Source organism: Myotis brandtii, unplaced genomic scaffold (genome assembly GCF_000412655.1).
Source record: "Myotis brandtii unplaced genomic scaffold, ASM41265v1 scaffold504, whole genome shotgun sequence".
NCBI lineage: Eukaryota > Metazoa > Chordata > Mammalia > Chiroptera > Vespertilionidae > Myotis > Myotis brandtii.
In genome coordinates, this window is record NW_005369217.1 from 140,002 (window position 1) to 160,050 (window position 20,049).

The 20,049-nt window shown below is 45.4% G+C and overlaps 2 protein-coding genes across 2 annotated transcripts in view; one reads left to right on the top strand and one right to left on the bottom strand.

Moving 5' to 3' along the window:
- The first annotated feature begins 1,917 nt into the window (after positions 1–1,917).
- Positions 1,918–17,747, top strand: ITFG2 (integrin alpha FG-GAP repeat containing 2). Its single transcript, XM_005876982.2, has 12 exons — positions 1,918–1,977; positions 10,769–10,864; positions 11,325–11,366; positions 11,539–11,710; positions 12,282–12,421; positions 12,862–13,010; positions 13,399–13,496; positions 13,681–13,734; positions 13,829–13,920; positions 14,902–15,019; positions 16,478–16,651; positions 16,736–17,747. Exons 1-12 carry the CDS (start codon positions 1,936–1,938, stop codon positions 16,837–16,839), a joined length of 1,281 nt encoding a protein of 426 aa, XP_005877044.1. The 5' UTR covers positions 1,918–1,935; the 3' UTR covers positions 16,840–17,747.
- A 1,696-nt stretch (positions 17,748–19,443) lies between these two features.
- Positions 19,444–20,049, bottom strand: part of LOC102239327 — a 26,310-nt gene continuing 25,704 nt past the window's right edge. The window contains exon 8 of the mRNA XM_005877035.2: positions 19,444–19,985. Coding sequence (XP_005877097.2) covers positions 19,893–19,985 — 93 coding nt within the window. The 3' untranslated portion in view covers positions 19,444–19,892. The remainder of the gene's footprint in view (positions 19,986–20,049) is intronic.

The following is a 20,049-nucleotide window of genomic DNA, read 5'->3' on the forward strand; positions in this document are numbered from 1 at the left end:
GAATTTAATAAATAACACTTTGACCCTGGCCAGTTTGGCTCAGTGGATAGAGCATCCGCCTGTGGACTGAAGGGTCCCAGGTTCGATTCTGGTCAAGGGCACATGACCAGGTTGCAGACTTGATCCCCAGTAGGGGGTGTGCAGGAGGCAGCCAATCAATGATTCTCTTTCATCATTGATGTTTCTATCTCTCCCTCTCCCTTCCTCTCTGAAATCAATAAAAACACATATTAAATAAATAAATAAATAATACTTTAGTGCCTTAATTGATGAGGCACCCCAAAGAAAGATTGGACTTGATCCAACATGAAAAGTTTCCTTAAGAAGCCAGTCATGATTGTGATGTTCCATTTATACTACAGAGTGGAGCCACTGAGGAAGGGAGACAAGAGTTTTATGATGGGGGCACACAGGGCAGGGCAGGTCCAGAATCTCAGTAACCCTACCTTGTACCCTGAGGACTTTCCTAGGAACTATGACATAAATGATAGAAAGGATGTAGTGTTTTGGATCAAACAATTCTGGTTTGAGTTCCACCTCTACCATTTTCTGCCTTGTTACTTAATCTTACTGAACCTGTTTTTCTCATCCAAAATAATCCTATATAATAAAAGGCTAATATGCAAATCGACTGAACAGCAGAACAACCAGTCGCTATGACGCGCACTGACCACCAGGGTGCAGATGCTCAACACAGGAGCTGCCCCATGGTGGTCAGTTCGCTCCCACAGGGCGAGTGCCACTCGGCAGAAGCCCTGAGCCAGGCTCACAGCTGGTGAGCACAACAGCAGAGGCGGGAGCCTCTTCCACCTCTGCGGCAGCGCTAAGGATATCCGACTGCTGTCAGGGGGAGCAGGCCTAAGCTGTCAGTCAGACATCCCCTGAGGTCTCCTGGACCACAAGAGGGCACAGGCTGGGCTGAGGGACCCAACTCCCCCCATCCCCCCGCACAAATTTCGTGCACCAGGCCTCCAGTCCTATATAACAAAAGCGTAGTATGCAGATTGTCCCTCGTCAGGGAGTTCAACCAGGGGGCAGGGCCAGCCAGGGGAAGGGAGGGAGTACCCGGCTGACAGCTGGCAGCCACTAGAGACCCTACCAGTGCACAAATTTTGTGCACTGGGCCTCTAGTGGAATAATAATAAAGTTCACGTTTTTGTTGTGCTAATTATGAAACAATATGTGAAATGTGCTTTGCATCAAGTGGTTTTCAAACTATTGATCACAAACCACACACACTGGTTTGTTTTTTTACCTTAGCCAGTATATACACATATAAATATATACACTTGAAACAAAGGATTCACTAAAACAATACTTATGTCACTAGGTATTTTCCATTCTATTCTATTCGTGTTTTTAAATGCTGGTTCAATTGACCATATAGTTTTCACAACTCCTAACCGGCAACTTCTTAAAAAAACACTGCTGGAAACTATAAAATTGGCAGTTATTACAATTATGAATCTCAGGGATGATCTGATGACTGGGACTCTTCAACTGTCAGGGCGACAAAGGAAGAGGTCAAGGTTATTAGGTCAAGCACTAGAGAGCCCTGTTGCCAAGGGAATGGATCAGCCCGGTTAGGATTGGTCTGCCCTTGCGATCCAGCCCTCAGGTGAAAACGAGTGGCCCACGCCCCTGTCACTCACATAAGTAGCTGGTCACGCCCCAAGCCCAGCGGGCTCGGAAGACCCGCCTCCTCTCTAAGGTTAAGCGAGGAAAGCCGGGATTGGAGGTTCAGGTGGTGACGTAACTTTCCGCTTTGAGTGGCCTTCCGCTCTGGCGGCGGCCGGGAGAGGCTCGGGGAACATTTAGCCGGGTCCTCCGACCCCTTAGTCCTCGGAAGTGCGATGAGGTCGGTTAGCTACGTGCAGCGCGTGGCCCTGGAGTTCGCTGGCGTGGCGGGCCTGGCGAGCTTTCTAGAGAGCGTGAATGCCCGGGCGGCCTGACCAAGTGTTCCCGTCCCCTGGCCTGGTACTCTTTTAGGAACACAGATGACTGACTTTCTAATTCAGTAACTTATTTACCGTAAGAGCCTATTAAACCTCGGTGGCCACATTTCCTGGTCACTGCTTCTGTCCTTAAGCTTCCGCGAGGGGAATCACTTCTAAAACCATTTTACCTTTCAGAGCCTCAAACTAGGCGGCTGGCTGGCGCCCGGGTTGAGCCTCGACCTATGACTCACCAGGTCACAGTTGGATTCCCGGTCAGGGCACCGGCGGGGGTTGCGGGCTCCATCCCCAGGGTGGAGCGTGCAGGAGGCAGCCAGCCCATCAATGATTCTCATCATGGATGTTTCTATTTCCCTCTCCCTTCCTCTCTGAAATCAATAAAAATACATTTTAAAGAAAATCCTGTTTTTTAAAAAGCCTCAAACTGGGATTTTAAAGCGCCTCTGCTGCTCTCACACTTGGCTCCTCGAGGCGCTGGAATAAATAAACTGTATCCGCCTCGCCTCCGCGGCAAGCTAAGCTCCTCCAGCCGGAGCGACAGAGCCGCCCCCCGCCCCCCCTCAAAACCCCCAATCTTAACGTCTCCCTATGGTACCTGCGCCTTCCTGCACGCAGGTGTCTGGAAACTTTAAAGTCCTTGATTGAGTTACAAAAATTTCCATCTCCCATTTCTTCCCTCGCGTCGTTCCTTTTCCCGTTGTTTAAATGAATTAATACAGGTAAAGCAGGTAGCATCATGCCTGGCCCACAGTTAAACGTAAGTGTTAGCGCCATTAGTGTTCATTTTTAATTATGTTTTTCTGCAAATATTTATTGAACTGCCCACTAGGCGCCAAGGATTGCTACATTCTGGGAATTAAAAAATGAACAGCCTTCAGGTAGCTCATAATCAGGTGGGGTGATAGTCATAGAACAGTGGTTCTCAACCTTCCTAATGCCGTGACCCTTTAATACAGTTCCTCATGTTTCGGTGACCCCCAACCATAAAATTATTTTTGTTGCTACTTCATAACTGTAATTTTGCTACTGTTATGAATCATAATGTAAATATCTGATATGCAGGATGTATTTTTATTGTTAAAAATTGAACATAATTAAAGCATAGTGATTAATCACAAAAACAATATGTGTTTTCCGATGGTCTTAGGCGACCCCTGTTTTGAAAGGGTCGTTGGACCCCCAAAGGAGTCGCGACCCACAGGTTGAGAACCACTGTTAGAATAACAAAATGTAATGAGATGCCTTGATTAAAATATGTAAAAGGTTCTAAGCTTCAAAGAGGATGGGGGCTATTGGTGGTGTGAAACACTTTTTTTTTTTTTGCAGATTTTATCTTTTTATTTATCTCTGAAAGGTTAACATGGTGGTACATGGGCAGGCTAAATAGCCATCTCAGATGGTGACTAAAGAAAGTGGAATTTATTTAAGGAAAGGGGATGGGGGATGGGGTATCCCAAGGGAAGGGCTGCACAGCAGGAGCCAAGGGGTCATTGGGTCTGTGATGGCAGCACTCTGGCTGGAGTTTCATCCTTAGATGCAGTCACGGGTGGGACACTTGTCAGTGGGTCTGGGGGCTGAGCTGGTGGGCTTAGAATGCAGGTGTGCGATCAGATGCCTTCATGCCTTAGGACAGTTTCATTCCTTGTATGATCTGACTCCTGGTGTCCTGCAAGTTTTCCTGGTCTTTTGTTCTCCTGTGGTGGGAAGCTTACAAATGGCCATTCAGGATTGTATTGCCCTCCCTAACAATCTGTATTTAATATTTTTAATACAAAGCACCTTATTGCCTTTTTCTCCTACACTCTGTCCCATCTCCCTACTCTGCCTCCTGCTGTTTTGTACTGTCTTTTGCCTGAAAGAAACAAACAAAAACAAAAAAAGCTAGGGCTAAAACATCCTCCTCTCTTTCCAGATTCCTTTGTGCTGTTATGGAGAGGTATTTTATGAGGCTTCTTTTGGCTCTACCTCCTCTAGGAAGGAAAAAGTTATTCTCATAAATTTGTATTATGTTTTCTGGGCGTTCACATTTTTTTCATATGCCAAGCAGTACAATTTTTATGAGAAAACTAAGGGAGGCATTTTTAAGTAGTAAATTAACAAAATGACTTTAGATGTGCATTATTTTTTTTTATTTGAGTGTCTTCTTTGTTTACAAGGGAAAATACATGCTTTTTAAAATAGCTTCATAGCACTAGCTCTTTTGGAAATTGTGCTTTTCTAAGTGAATTGACTACTACACACTCAGTTCTGCTATGTTGGATATATTATACTTTTTTTCCCCCCTGAGTTGTAAGCGCCATTAGGGTAGGAGTTTTTTGTCTGTTTTTTAACTGTTTTATTCCCAACACTTAGAGTAGTGCCTGGCACATAATAGGGACTCAGTAAATGTTTGTTGAATAAATGAGGATTGTCTTGAAAAGCAAATGTTACTATGTATCTCAAAGCAATCTGAAGGCCTCTGCCTATTAATATAATTGAAAGAAGGCAAGTAGTTGAGATAGTTGGCTAGTGATCAAATGTGGTACACTCAGCCTACAGAAGTGTGGATAGAAATTTTATTATTGGCTCTCCAGGCCAGCATTTGGAGATTTAGGGCAGGAAAAAGACATATTTTATTCTAATACTAGAGGCCTGGTGCACGAATTCGTGCATAAGTGGGGTCCCTCGGCCTGGTCAGCGATCAGGGCCGATTGGGGCCATCTCTCCCAGTCCCCATCGTGTTGATCAGAGCAGCTGGCCTGGGGGAGAGACTGTGGGAGCACATTGACCACCAGGGGGCAGCTCCTGTATTGAGCGTCTGCCCCCTGGTGATCAGTGTGCATCATAGCTACCAGCCGGTTGTCCGGTCGTAATGGTCGCTTAGGTTTTTATGTATATAGAAACCATTAGCCAAAAGTGATGGCCACAGTGTGTGATTAAGTTCTAGTTCTTTGAAACTAATTCATTTTCTGCTAAGTTGGAGGGAGAAACCATGAATAGAATACACTCCCTCTAGAACTACCCACCCAACACCATGGGAGAGAGAGTCTCTACTCTCTAGAAGGATCTTAATTCTGTTCTCCTTTAGCATCTCTGACTGTTGGTGTACTATCCAGCTGGGGTTCTTTAGTGTCACTTAGTGGCCTCCAGAGCCAGAATCAACCAGAGAAGCAGAACTGCTGGGAAGCATTGTACAGTAGTCACCTCTTATCCGCATTTTCAGTTACCTGCAGTGAACAGAAGTCTAAAAATATTAAATGGAAAATTCTGGAAATAAATAATTTATAGGTATTAAATTGCGTGCTGTTCTGAATATCAGGATGGAATCTTGCTCAGTTCCACTATATCCCGCCTGGGATATGAATCATCCCTTTGTCCAGTGTATTCTCACCATAGACATTACCCACTGTTAGTCACTTAACTGGGTTATCAGATCAAGACCAGCCGTCACAGTATTGCAGTACTTGTGTTTAAGTAACCCTTATCTTTTTTTTTTTTAATATATTTTTATTGATTTTTTACAGAGAGGAAGGGAGAGGGATAGAGAGTTAGAAACACCGATGAGAAAGAAACATCGATCAGCTGCCTCCTGCACGCCCCCCACTGGGGATGTGCCCGCAACCCAGGTACATGCCCTTGACCGGAATCGAACCTGGGACCTTTCAGTCCGCAGGCCAATACTCTATCCACTGAGCCAAACCGGTTTCGGCGTAACCCTTATCTTTACTAATAAAAGCCTAAGTGGTCATCACGCCGAGTGCCCTCATGCCGTCACAAGATGGCTGTGCGCACAGCAGGCATGCACTGGTGGGCAGGGCTGGGCTTGACGCTGCATGCCCAGCACAGAGCCTGCCTGGGAGTCCCACCTCCTCCCGGCTCCGCACGCCCCAAAGCATAAGAGTAGTGATGCTAACAATTTGGATATGCCAAGTAGGAGTGGTAAACTGCTTCCTTTAAGTGAAAAAGTGAATGTTCTTGACTTAATAAGAAAAGTAATCCTATGCTGAGGTTGCTAAGATCTGTTATCAGAACAAATCTTCTATCTGTGAAATTATGAAGAAAGAAAAAGAAATCCATGCTTGTTTTGCTGTCATACATGAAACTGTAAAAGTGATGGCCACAGTGCCTGATAAGTGGAAAGGTGGAAGAAAATATGTTCCAGTTGATGGTAACTTGTTACCTCAGAAAGCATTGAGCCGATACAAAGACTTCAACAAGGGACCCCCTGAAATGAGTGAGCATATTTGCATAACTTTTATCATAGTATCTATAATAATAAAGCATAATATGCTAATTAGACTGGACAGTCGAACGACCTTCCGGACATCCTTCTGGATGACCTTCCATACGAAGCCAGGGCTGCAAGGGCCAAGCCCCTTGCACAAATTTCTGGCATCGGGCCTCTAGTATTCTTCTAATTGTTCTATTTTGTTAGTAGTTGTTGTTAATCTCTTACTATTATAAATTAAACTATTAGTATGTATTTATAGGAAAAACATAGTATGTATGAGGGTTCAGTACAGTGTGCAGTTTAGGCATTTACTGTGGTCTTGGAACATATCCCCATGGATAAGGGGGAATTACTGTAGCTGCTAGAGAGCAGATAGGGCTGCCCTGGGAATGTCCTCTTCCAGTGTCATTGTCTCACTCTGCCTGGCTCACTGCACCTACCACACTGTTTTATGATTTTATTCCTGTGTCTGTGCTCTTGTTAAACTCTGAGGTCCTTCTCAGCAGGGAGTTTGTGGCATTTATCTTCGTACCCCTAACTGGTTGTTCAGCTTTACCCGAAAACTCAAGGGCTGACTAACTCAAGGGCATTCTCTTTCATTCTGATTTTTTTTGTTTCTTTCTCTTTTTTAAAAATATATTTTTATTGACTTCAGAGAGAAAGGGAGAGGGAGAGAGAGATAGAAACATCAATGATGAGAGAGAATCATTGATCAACTGCCTCTGTCCCATACTGGGGATCAAGACTGCAACCCAGGCATGTGCCCTGACCGGAATTGAACCAAGACCTCCTGGTTCATAGGTTGACGCTCAACCACTGACCCACACCAGCAGGGCTGATTTTTTTTGTTTGTTTCTTTCTTTAAAAATTCTTTGTTAGTATTTGTCTATTAAGCAAACATTTTATCAAGACCTAGTATAGATTCATTTGTTGAATGAATGTATAATAAAAGAATGGATTACATGAAAAGTGTTAAGATCCCTAGCCTTGGAGATATTTAACTAGAGGCTGAAAACTACTTGGTATTAGTGCTCACTGTATGCCAATCACTTCTAAATGCTTTCCTCTGTTAACTCAGTTCTCACAACAATCTTATGAGGTAGCTACTTTTATGATCCTCATTTTATAGATGAAAAATAGAGGCATAGAGAGCTGGATTCAAATGCAGGCAGCTGCAATCTGAGCCTCTAAGCCAATCTGCTTCTCTCTGTGTGTCTGCAGAAGTCCTCCAGGACCAGCTGTAATTGAAACATCAGGTGTATAGGATTTAATGTAAATAAACTTGTTTTATGCTTCTATGATCTAATATTCCCATAACTATTAAAATAATCTAAGGTTCAGATCAACTAAATCATATTGATAAATTCCAATTCATTGCTAACTTTTCCTTACTGTCTTTCTGTTATGTCTTTGTTGCATTTAGAATTAAATCTTCTTGTGGAATTGTGCACCTGAAACCTGTATAATTTTGTTAACCAATAAATTAAAAAAAAAATTAAATCTTCTGAGACTCTAATATTAACTCTGTTTTGAGGACAGGAAGGGAGTGTTGGATTCCCCACAAGGGAAATCATGAAGCTGTTAGTGGAAATAGGGTTTGGAGCTACCTTATTATTTATTATCGTTAGTCTCTGGAAAGGGTGGCCAGCTTTTGGGGAACCCCTAGGAAGGGGAGTACCCAAAAACAAATAGTGAAGAGGCTCCATGCAGGGAGCCTGCCCTCTTGAGAGCTTAGTTGCCACTTGAGGGCACCAGAGGCCCAGAGCATGGATGCTGATACCCAGCAGCCCCTTCATGTTATCCCCAACCTCCATCCTATATTCACTCATACACACCAAGACCAAAGGTCTTTCTAAAGGAGAAGGGCCACAGAGCTGACATTTTCTTTTTACCTGGCCTCTAATTGAATATGAGGTTTGAAGTTAAATTCTCTAAAAGTTGAATATTTGGAATTGTTTTTAAAATACAGGGTGGGGCAAAAGTAGGTTTACAGTTGTAAGTACGAGAAACAGTTTATTATTTTATCCTACATAATAAAAGGCTAATATGCAAATTGTCCCCTCAACGGGGAGTTCGGACCAGGGGGCGGGGCCAGCCAGCCAACTGCCCACCGCCCCTTGCTCCCTGCTGGCCCGGCCCTATCAGGTCCTATCAGTCCCGATCAGGGCGGGCTGGTCAGACCCCACCCATGCGCAAATTTGTGCACCGGGCCTCTAATATGTATATATATATATATACACACACACACACACACTAGAGGCCCGGTGCACAAAAATTTGTGCACTCGGGGAGGAGGAGGGGGTCCCTCAGCCCGGCCTGTGCCCTCTCGCAGTCTGGGACCCCTCGGAAGATAACGACCTGCTGGCTTAGGCCTGCTCCCGGGTGGCAGAGGGCAGGCCCAATCCCTAGGTGCAGCCCTTGGTCGGGCTCAGAGCAGGGCTGATTGGGGAGTTGGGGCGCCGCCCGCTGTCATGCACAGAGCAGGGCGGATCAGGAGGTTGCGATGCCTCACTTTATCTTCTCTCTTCCTCTGCAGATTGGTATTTTTAATACTGACCTTTAGAACCTTAAATTGGAGTTTGCCTCATTAATAAAATCTAGAAAACATTCTTTTCTACTAAAGTTTTGCCTTTCAAAAGTTTTACTTCAGACCTTTAGTGTATTTTAAGAATAAATTTCCTTTAAATCATCGCATACTTAGTTTTAAGCAAGCAAGTGTTCTTATAGAGATATTATGAGAAATCATCAAAGTGAACAGATTTGCTGTCTTAATGAATGTTTACATTTCCTTTTCTTTTTTATATTACCTTTTCATGATTCAGTGTGCATATATTTTGATAAGGGGAAATCAATATTTATAGTGCTGTACTTAAATTATATGTATTAAGGCTCTTTCTTTGAAAGTAATTAAAATTTAAGGCAGATTAGGGATTGATGACTGAGAGTTTATTGAATGTGATGTAAAGCAGTGCTTTAATAATTTATTGGTTACTGGTTACTATATGTTTTTCTTTTTTTGCCTAACAGATTTAGAATCAATGAGTTGATCCTAGTGAGGAGGAATTGATCTCATCAGATTTGGTCCTTGAGAAATAGTTTATGAAAGGGCAAGAAAAAAAATTATTCAATACTTTGAATAATTATAAAGGTGGTGTTTATTAAAATACATTTCATTTTCAAAATGTAATAGAATCAGCTGTTAAAGTTTGTATACATATTTTTGGGACACCCAAAAATATGTGTATAATACATACACATTACACACACACACACACACACACACACACACACACATACACACACATACTCACAAATATATAAATATATCGCATATATACAGGACATTTCTTTATTATTGCAAAATATGCAGAACAATTTAAATGTTAAAATTTTCTTATATGGAACTACTTGTTTCATATTTTTTTAAAACAAATAATAACTTTGGAAATATTTGCTTCTATCATTTTTTTTAAATGCGTGAATGCGACCTTATTTAGTGCCTATATAACAGTTTTATCTTAACTATAATATCATTAATTTAAAAAACATTTTAAAACATGTCTTTTGGAAGTATTAAAATTTCAATGAAAATTTAAAATAATTATTCTCAGTTTCAAAGAAGTTTAGAAGAGCCACTGTATTCACTAGTATTAAACACATGTGTTGTAGGTTTTCATTAATTTAGATGAAAATATCTCACATGAACATGATTGTCACTGGAAATATTTTAAGCTTTACTTTTAATGATCTCATCTTGCATCCCTAACATTTAAACAGCAAATGTCATTTTTAAAATTTTTTTTTTTTTTTTTTTTTTTACTGTAGTTTATATATGTTGCTTTGAGGAATATTTTAGGATGAACACATTTGTTAATGTTTACAGTGTGACAATAAACTCAGTGTAGTTCACATAGTACTATAGTAAAGCTGCTTTCCCTCCTCTAGTGAAGTTTTTCTTTTATTTTTTTAAATCAACAAATATATATATTTGTTGTTGTTAATCCTCACACGATATTTTTCCATTGATTTTTAGAGAGAGTGGAAGGGAGGGGAGAAACAGAGAGAGAGAGAGAGAGAGAGAAACATTGATGTGAGAGAGACACATCAATTGGTTGCCTCCCACAGGGCCAGGGATCAAGTCTGCAACCCAGGTATGTGCCCTTGACTGGAATCAAACCCAGAACCCTTCAGTTGGCCAATGCTCTATCCAGTGAGCAAAACTGGCTAGGGCAACAGTTTAATTATTGTATTATTTTCCATACAGACAGCTGTAAAACTACTTTGCCCGATTCTATATGTCCTATTTGTAATGGACAAGTATGTAGGGCATTAAGTTGTCCAGATGTCAAACTTTTCTGGGATGGATTCTGTATGGCACTATTCCTCTAATCTCCCCTGCCCATAACACACACACACATACCACCCTTCCCCCCTACAGAATTAAAGAAACTGGGAAACTATGGCTATCTTGGTCACAAAAGATTTTCAGTAAAGTTGATGAAGATTCAAGTTGATGTCCTGTGATTTTCCCGGGGTGGACCCAGTAGAGTTTGAAGTGGGTCAGCAGGATCCCATGCTAACACTCTTCTCTCTCCATTTGAAGTTAAATGAACTGGTGGTGGGAGACACCAGTGGGAAGCTGTCTGTATATAAGAATGATGACAGCCGGCCATGGCTCACCTGTTCTTGCCAGGGAATGGTAAGTATTCAAATACCGGGGTCTATAGGTCTGGGAAGGGATTTCTTCTGTCCAGGAACTGTCAAGGCTGAGACCCACACAGGGGCTAACCAGCGTGTCCTAAACTCACCAGCTGCTCAGCGTAGGTTGTCTAATCTTATAAATTATAGTAGAAAATGAAGGCAGTATTTGAATACGCCCAGAAACATGATAGTCTGGCTATATTAGAGTTTTTGTTTTGTAAAGATTTTGTTTTGAGCCCAAATTGTCTTTACTTCAGGTCTTTGTATTGCCGTCTGGGTAAACCAAATAAACCTATAGCACAATAACTTGATTAACACAGAGTATCAGAGTAAGTCATTGGCAACAGGTTTTCAGCAAATGATGGCAATTAGAAAACCTACTCCTTCCTGCTTCATAGAGATTAGGGAGTACTGGTCTCCCTCTGTGTCTCCCTGAGCCTCCCTTTCTTCTTTTGCAGCTGACTTGCGTTGGGGTTGGAGATGTATGCAATAAAGGAAAGGTAAGAACTCTCCGGGACCTTGGAACTTCAGTGTAACTCCAAGGCCTTACTTAGATTGATTGCTGTCTCAAGGTGGAAATCAGCTGAGGGTAATGGCTTCTGTGTTCTAATGATCAGCCTGTGCTCAGACTCCCTCCTCAGTCCATCTCTTTTATACCTCTGTCTCTCCCAGAATCTCGTGGTGGCAGTGAGTGCTGAGGGCTGGTTTCACTTGTGTGACCTGACACCTGCCAGGACCCTGGATGCTTCTGGGCACCATGAGACCCTAATGGGAGAGGAGCAGCGTCCAGTGTTTAAGCAGCACATCCCTGCCAACACCAAGGTCATGCTGATCAGCGACATCGGTAGGCATGGCTGCCTTGCAGGCAGCTGGGGGAATAGGAGTCAGTGGGCAATAGAGCAGATCTCAAGGGATTCAGGGGAAGGGGGAATAAACCATGGAAAGGAGCAAGAGAGTGTTGAAGTAGAGGTAGCGATTCTAAATGGAGTTGTCAGGGAAGTCCTTGCTGAGAAGATGAAATTTGATCAAAAACTTAAAGATAGCAAGGGAGTGAGCTATATAGATACTGGGTTGATACTTTGGCCAGAAACTGTCTCGAAGGTGGTGGCAGGTATATGCGATGAATCAGGACACCTCGAGTTGTGTATCTGAGGGAAGCAGTGACAGGACCTGTGGAGCAGATGGGTGGGTAGGGCGCAGGAAGAGGTAGGTATTGTCAGGACAGGAAGGGCAGAGGAGCCTGCACCAGACTCAGAGTGTATGAGGTGGCTCCACAACAGATTGGGCTTGAAGTCGTACCAGATAAAATGTCAGCAGTGATGTTAGCAGAGGAGTAGGGATGAGATGCTTGTAGGATTCAAGCTGACGAATGCAGCTTTGGCTCCAAACTCGGCTTATTTTCTGGATCGACACAGATGGAGATGGGTGTTGCGAGCTGGTGGTAGGTTACACAGACCGTGTGGTACGGGCTTTCCGCTGGGAAGATCTGGGCGAGGGCACTGAACATCTGACAGGGCAGCTGGTGTCGCTCAAGAAATGGACACTGGAAGGCCAGGTGAGAGGCTGAGTATGGGGACCACGGAGTCCAGAGAGCAGGGAGGAAGGCCTCCTGAAGGGGGTTGTGGGAGAATAGTCATGGGCCGTCATGCAGGGTGAGATCTAAAGATCATTTCAAATCAGGGTCTTAGGGGAAATTGCTAGTAATGACTAATAGGAAGGAACCCAGTGCTAAGAATTGGGAATGTGAAGGTGGGTGTGGTGGGGCCTGTATCAGGACTGGGCCCCACTTGAGGAATGCACAGAGGAAAGCAGGTGGTGTATGTGGGGAGAGTGGTACCAGGCAGGAGCCCTATGAACACTAGAATTCCTCCTGCTGCTACCTTGGAGCCTGGGGGACTGTTAGCAGGGGCCCTGCCCCACTTCTTTCCCCTGTTCTTTGCAGGGTCCCACTTCCTCTCTCCCCAGTCCTCTTTAAGCCTCTGTTCCCTGGTGCAGGTGGACAGTCTCTCGGTGACTCTGGGGCCCCTTGGTGTTCCTGAACTGATGGTGTCACAGCCAGGCTGTGCTTATGCAGTGTTACTATGCACCTGGAACAAGGATGCTAGGCACTCCACTACCTCTGAGGGGACCACGGAGGGCATTAGGTAAGGGGTGCAGGCCTGTGGATGGTGTGGGGTACATGGGAGCAAGATTGGGTCCCAGATGTCCACGGCAGTGGATGATAGGTCTACAGTTGGCAGAGCTTCTTGAGCTAGGAATGGCACAAGCACCTCTCTCCTAATAAGGGCAGACCTATATTTTGGGACCCAGGGAATCCTGGCTCTAACCTTGTAGCAACTGGAAGAGGTTCCAAGATGGTAGCCTGATAGCTCCATCCCTGTTTCCTACTTGCCACACGGGCCAGACGGGGTCAGCAATAGGTTTCCCAGCTAATTCACAGCTTGGTAGCTCTTATGGAGACATGGCCACAAAGGTGCCGGAGCACTAAGCTCACTTGGTCTCCCACTTAGTCCCCCAGTCTCCTGCCCACAGGGAGACCCCGGCTGCCCGAGATGTTGTGCTGCACCAGACATCCGGCCGCATCCACAACAAGAATGTCTCTACTCACCTCATTGGCAACATCAAACGAGGCAGGTTGCTGAGGACAAACATTACTTTTGGGAGAGGAGATGCAGCTTTTTCTCTCATTTCTAGTCCTGTCCTTCCCTCCCTCCCTCCCTCCCTCTGTCCCTCCCTGCCCTTGGCCATTCCTCGCCCCATGTGCTCTGTTCTTGCCTTTCTCACATTTTCTTCTTCTGGTCCTTCTACCCACAGGCCACACTGCGGAGAGTGGTGGCTCTGGCCTCTTTGCCCTCTGCACCCTGGATGGTGAGTTCCCCAGATCATCTATGGGCCAGTTGTGTGCCTGGGGGATCTGCTCAGGGATCCTGCCTGACCCATCTACCTGCCTCTCCTCCTGCAGGGACACTGAAGCTTATGGAGGAAGCAGACAAGCTGTTGTGGTCAGTGCAGGTGGACCACCAGCTTTTCGCCCTAGAGAAATTGGATGTCACGGTGGGTGGAACACCTGGTGGAGAGGAACATTCTTACCTTCTTCACATGGAGAGATAAGATTTTAGTGAGGCCATTCTCACTTCACAGTTAACTCTCAACCTTTTTAAAAAATATATATTATTTTTTATTTCAGAGAGAGAAAGGGAGAGGGAAAGAGGGATAGAAACATCAGTGATAAGAGAGAATCATTGATCAGCTGACTCCTGTATGCACTCTACTGGGGATCAAGCCCACAGCCCGGGCATGTGCCCTGACTGGGAATCGAACCATGACCTCCTGGTTCATGGGTCGATGCTCAGCCACTGAGCAACACCAGCCAGGCTCAACCTTTATTTTAAGGCCCTCTTTAGACAGCTCTTACTCCCCTTGAAGTGACTCATTCCCCTGTTCCACATGCATAGCACTCTTCTCTGTGCTCTAGGGAATCTCTGATAACAGATAATTACTTGGATCCAGAAGTTAGTCATCAGTCCCAACTGCAGATGTATGTTTTTTCTTGTCCTGTGTGAGTCTGTCTTTACTAAGGCTGTGGCTCCTGAATCCACAACGGGGGCTGTTCTTTGTGCTGCCATCATGCAGGCTCAATGGTGTCGGAGAAAAGGCCTGAGGCTTTGAGGTCAGGTAGAACAGGCTTGGGTTGGAGGCCTGATTCCACCGCCTCCCAGCTGAGTGGCCTTGAGTGCGTGACTTTATTTCTATAAGCTGAAGTTCCCTCAGTATCAAATTGGGAGTAATGTTGCCCACTTCACAGGGTTGTTGTGAGCATTATGTGAGGTGGCTCATTTGACAGCCTCTTTGGTGCCTGGCACATGGGAGAAATTCAGTAAGAAACATATGGTTGTCTTCTTTCCCAGCTGGTGGTTTGTCATCAGAGCCAAGTCCACAGCTCCTTATACAGTATTCTATCCAGCCCTGTCATTAGATCTCTTTCTAAAATGGCTCCTGGCCACCCCTTACAATCTTGTCTCTGACCTTTTTCAGGGCAACGGGCACGAGGAGGTGGTTGCCTGTGCCTGGGACGGGCAGACGTATATCATTGATCACAACCGCACAGTCGTCCGCTTCCAAGTGGATGAGAATGTCCGAGCTTTCTGTGCAGGTGGGCCCCTGCCCCACACCCCCCTAACACACTGTCTGCCTCTTATTTCCATTCTCAGTGTGTCCCCTAATGTGAATCTTCATAAACAAATGAGTTCCTTAGCTCTTTCATTGGAGGGTGATAGGTGAGTACTCAATTGCCATCTTTTTTAAAAATATATATTTTTATTGATTTCAGAGAGGAAGGGAGAGGGAGAGAGATGGAAACATCAATGATGAGAGAGAATCATTGATCAGCTGCCTCCTGCACGCCCCCTACTGGAGATCGAGCCCACAACCTGGGCATGTGGCCCACCAGGAATTGAACCATGACCTCCTGGTTTCATAGGTTGACACTCAACCACTGAGCCATGCCAGCCAGGCTCAATTGCCATCTTTACAGTTTTAAATAAGAAAAAAAAAATAGTGAGATCTCTATTTCTGAATATTTTAAAGAATGTATGATTTCATTTTTTTATTGATTTCAGAGAAGAAGGGAGAGGAAGAGAGAGACATAGAAACATCAATGATGAGAGGGAATCATTGATTGGCTGCCTTCTGCATGTTGGACTGAGCCCACAATCCAGGCATGTGCCCTTGACCAGAATCGAACCTGGGACCCTTCGGTCCACAGGCTGACGCTCTATCTACTGAGCCAGGGCAGAATGTATGATTTCTTATCTATCTGTATGAAGACATCAGAAAGCTCTTTTCCATCTGAGTATATCAAAACTCTGTGAAGAACATGGTCCTAACCCAGTGATGTTCAACCTTTTTCCTCTCATGGCACTAATAAGCTTATCACTAATATCCTGCAGCACATGCAAAAATATATTTTTTGCCATTCTGACCAAAAAAAGTATAATTTTGATTCTTTCACGCTGGACAGCTGTTGTGCTGGCTGCTGTCATTTTTTATTCACAATCTAAGGGAAAAGAGAACAGTGCCCCTGACTAAATAGTCAGGTATTGCATGTTTTAAAAATTCTTGTGGTACACTGGTAGAAAATCGCTGTCCTAGGACATTCCCATTAGTTCCCAGTCGGGACCTTGGAAACCAGCACTCGGGATGACGTGGAGATACGTGTGGTTACCGAAGTGAGAAGAATTGGGCAGTGCGCTGGCATACTTACTCCAGGGCCTTTGCACAGGAGTTGCCACCTCAGAGAAACCTTAGTTTCTGGTTACATTTTGCTGATTTACCCCTTAGATTAGCAAGACTAGTCAAATCAAGTAGCACGTATTTGAATGCTATTCTGCCTGGGTTTTGTACAATAGTTTTTCTATACCTGGAATGGGGCCAGATCGTTTCTGTTTTACCTATTTTACTGAGTTCCCATCAGAGAAGACTTAGAAAGAGAGCCTTTAGTTTTCTGCTTGGCATCTGTAGGAGGGTCAAAACTGCTGACTCGTATTTTGTTCTTGCCTTCCCACCACTGGACTGAAACTTCTGGACCTTTGTCTCACCACCCACCTCCCAGGCCTGTATGCCTGCAAAGAGGGCTGCAACAGCCCCTGCCTCGTGTATGTCACATTCAACCAGAAGATCTATGTGTACTGGGAGGTGCAGCTTGAGCGGATGGAGTCTACCAATCTGCTGAAATTGCTAGAGGCTGAGCCCGAGTACCAGGGCCTGCTGCAGGAGCTGGGCCTGGGTGAGTCCCAGCAAGCTGCAGGGTTAGAAAATCGGGGGGTCCAGGAGAGCCACAGCCTCTTACCAGCCCCTTTCTTGCCCTCAGATCCTGATGACCTCCCAGCAGCCCGCACCCTGGTTCACCAAACCCTCTACCATCCTGACCAGCCACCACAGTGTGCTCCTGCAAGCCTCCAGGATCCCACCTAGCGGGGCTTTCCCTCTTAGCTGAATAAGGATCCTCTGAACCTCTCTACCCCCAAGGTGTCCATGGTATTGGCAGGAGAGGGAATGTATACTACAGAGGAGCATGGACAGATGGCAGCAACCCGAGGGTAACTGTGAACTATAGATCTCATGGTCTTCTCGGTGAAAGAAGAGACAACTTGACTGTCTGCCCATTTTCTTGTGTACCTCACCCATCACATCAGCAGGGTTGTAGGACCCTGACCTTATTCCACATCATCTGGGACTGCCCCCTCCCCAAAACTCCCCGGTCTCGAATGGAAAACAGACTTGTTTGTGAGGAAGGAGCACCAATCTTTTGTGTGGCACTGACACTTGTGAGGAAACTAGGCTTCAGGGCCAGTGGAGCTGTGAGGTAAGGCCTCTGCCCCATCCTAAGCTCCATCTTCATGTCACAGCTCCAGGTCCCCGACAGTGGCGATTATTGCAAGAATGGCAAACTGTCGGCTTTGTTATTGAGGGGCCTTTCAGGACATTTCACAGTCTGGTTTTTCTGTGTCCCCAGCAATCCTGAGATGATTTTGCTCTATTTTCCAAAGAACCTGGGCCAGCAGCCTCTCGTTTTGCCATGTTCTTCAAGTATCACACAGCTTCCTAGGCCTCGCTCCATTTCCCACCCCCCATTTCCACAGAAACACCTTATTGTCCATCAGACAATAGACATTTACAACCTGATGCAGATTTATGATCCAGACCATAATCAGAATTCTATCTTGGGCCATTTCTATCCCTTCTGCTCTTAATTCTGTGTGCTTTAAATCAGTATCTTTCAAATTGTAGGTTGCAATCTTTTAGTGGGATGTGGTCAGCATTTTTTAAATAAATGAAATAGAATATAATAGAATGAAAAATAAAGTATATTGCTCACAGTATATGAAAACATTGTTTTGTTATAATTGTATGTGTATATTGAGTATAATATAAACTGTATTTCCTTCTTTAAATTATGTTCAAAGGAGTTTGAAAGCTATTGCTCTCAATTTTATTGACCCCAGCCTGAGGGGTCATGCTGGGGAAGGGTCCACATTCACATTTCCTTTTGTAAGGGAATACGGGCAGAGTTATCATTCAGCTCTGGTGGGCATGGAAGAAGAACAAAGGAGGACATCACCATAGAGAAACAGGTGTTTATTCAAATGGAGAGGCAGCTGAGCTGAGGGCCAGCCATAGGGCCTGGGGTCTGCAGTCTGTCTACAATTACAGAAGCAGCAGGAGACAGAAGTGAAAGGAGCAGGGTGAGACCAGGAAAGCGGAGGCCATGGAGCCAGGCAGTGAGGGACCAGGGTCCTATCACACTGTGATAGTGAGCCCCTCTCCTCGCCCTGTGAGGGCGGGGGACTTAGCCGAGAAAGGTAAGGCCGGGTGTCACAGGGCAGTTCCTTGCATCCTGGTTCTTCTCTAACCTGCCCCACGCTCAAGATTGTGTTTCCAGCCTAAGGTCCCAGTTCCCTAGGTCAGGTTAGTTACACCACTCTCTTGTCTACCACTCATCCATGATTTCAAAGGCTCAAACCAGCCAGAAAGACACTCGGGGGTCTAGCTTCTTAAGGTTTGGATTCTTCTCCACAGTGAAGTCGGAAGAGCCTCCTTGTCCCTTTGCTTTGGCTTAGAGCCCGCCAGGGGATAGAAAGCCACTGATTCCAAAACAAGACAAGGTCTAGCTCAGGAAGCCCAAGATGAGGGGTAGGAAGAAGGTCTAATGAGGTGGATAGTTCTAGAAATGAGAAGATCTACTGGTCAGGTGAAGTCTTGAGTACTGACAACCCCTCCATCCCGTTCACCTTTGGGGGCAGCTCTCTGCAGGGCTCTTGCACACACACCCTGAAGTTCAGGGACACAGTGGGTGAAAAGCAAGTGGAGAAGGACAAATATCTGGAGGAAATAGAGGTATAGCCAAGGTTTTGCACAGGGTAATCAAATGATAACTTGCTTCAGATGTTTGCAAGCTCAGAAAAGGTAACTAACAGAGCTCCCAGCCTTGTGAGCTGGCATTCCTCTACCAAGCCACCTTCCTAGGGTGTTGAATCATTCTGTTCAGTGTCTCCCCGACCCCCACTCAGCTGTGAGCAGGTGTATGCAGAATCAGAACAGTAAGCACCAGCCGGGCTGGAGAGCTAGTTGGTGAGGTGGGGCATCTAATCCTGAAAGATAATGAGTCCAGAAAGTGAGGTGAGAGATGTGGGAGTGAAGGTAGTCGAGGAGGTTTGGGGTGGCAGGGGATAGGTGGAGGCCAGTTTCTACCATGCCAGGGCCTAGCCCAGGGGTGGGCAAACTTTTTGACTCGAGGGCCACAATGGGTTCTTAAACTGGACCGGAGGGCCGGAACAAAAGCATGGATGGAGTGTTTGTGTGAACTAATAAATTCAAAGTAAACATCATTACATAAAAGGGTACGGTCTTTTTTTTTTTTTTAGTTTTATTCATTTCAAATGGGCCGGATCCGGCCCACGGGCCGTAGTTTGCCCACGGCTGGCCTAGCCTGTAACCCCATTTTCCTTGTATAATCTTTTAAAAAGGTCTTTTAAAAATGATTTTTAGAGAGAGAGGAAGGGAAAGAGAGAAACATCGATGTGAGAGGGAGACATCTTCTCCTGCATGTCCCTCCCCGGGTACCGAGCCCACAACCTGAGCATATGCCCTGCCTGGCAATCAAACTGGCAAACCTCTCTGTGCACAGGATGACACCCAACCAACTGAGCCACACTGGCCAGGACGCTGTGTCATTTTCTGCAGACCTGGTTTGGCTTTGCTCTTCTCTGGAGGGGAATGAGAGAGAACAGGGAAACCAGAGCCCTGAGATCCTGGGCCCTCTCTGGGAAAACTCCTGGGGGATAGCGAAGTCGCCAAGAAGCAGAGAAGATGTGGCCGACAGGGAAATGGAACAGCAGGATCAGGGTGGTGACAGAAGGCACAGACAAAGCGATCCCCAGCTACCTGGCTGTAGTAATGTCCCCATACCCCACATGGCTCTTCCCTAAGTCACAGGACTGCCCCCTGGGGACTGATGGGGCCGGCAGTCACTGGCCAGGCTCTGGGTACAAAGGCAGGAAGGGCAGCTCTGGGAAGGGGGCTTTCAGCCGCAGCACTCGGTGTTCCAGGTCGATACAGCACTGTGGGGTGTGGAGGAAGAAACGGGAGGTTACCTCTGCAGGTAACCTGTCTCCCAGCCCCTCT

Coding starts and splice junctions, on each gene's coding strand:
- ITFG2 (XM_005876982.2), top strand. CDS start 1,936: ATGCCCGGGCGGCCTGACCAAGTGTTCCCGTCCCCTGGCCTG. Junction 13,921..14,901: donor TAGAGAAATTGGATGTCACG/GTGGGTGGAACA, acceptor GACCTTTTTCAG/GGCAACGGGCACGAGGAGGT. Junction 16,652..16,735: donor GCTGCAGGAGCTGGGCCTGG/GTGAGTCCCAGC, acceptor TCTTGCCCTCAG/ATCCTGATGACCTCCCAGCA.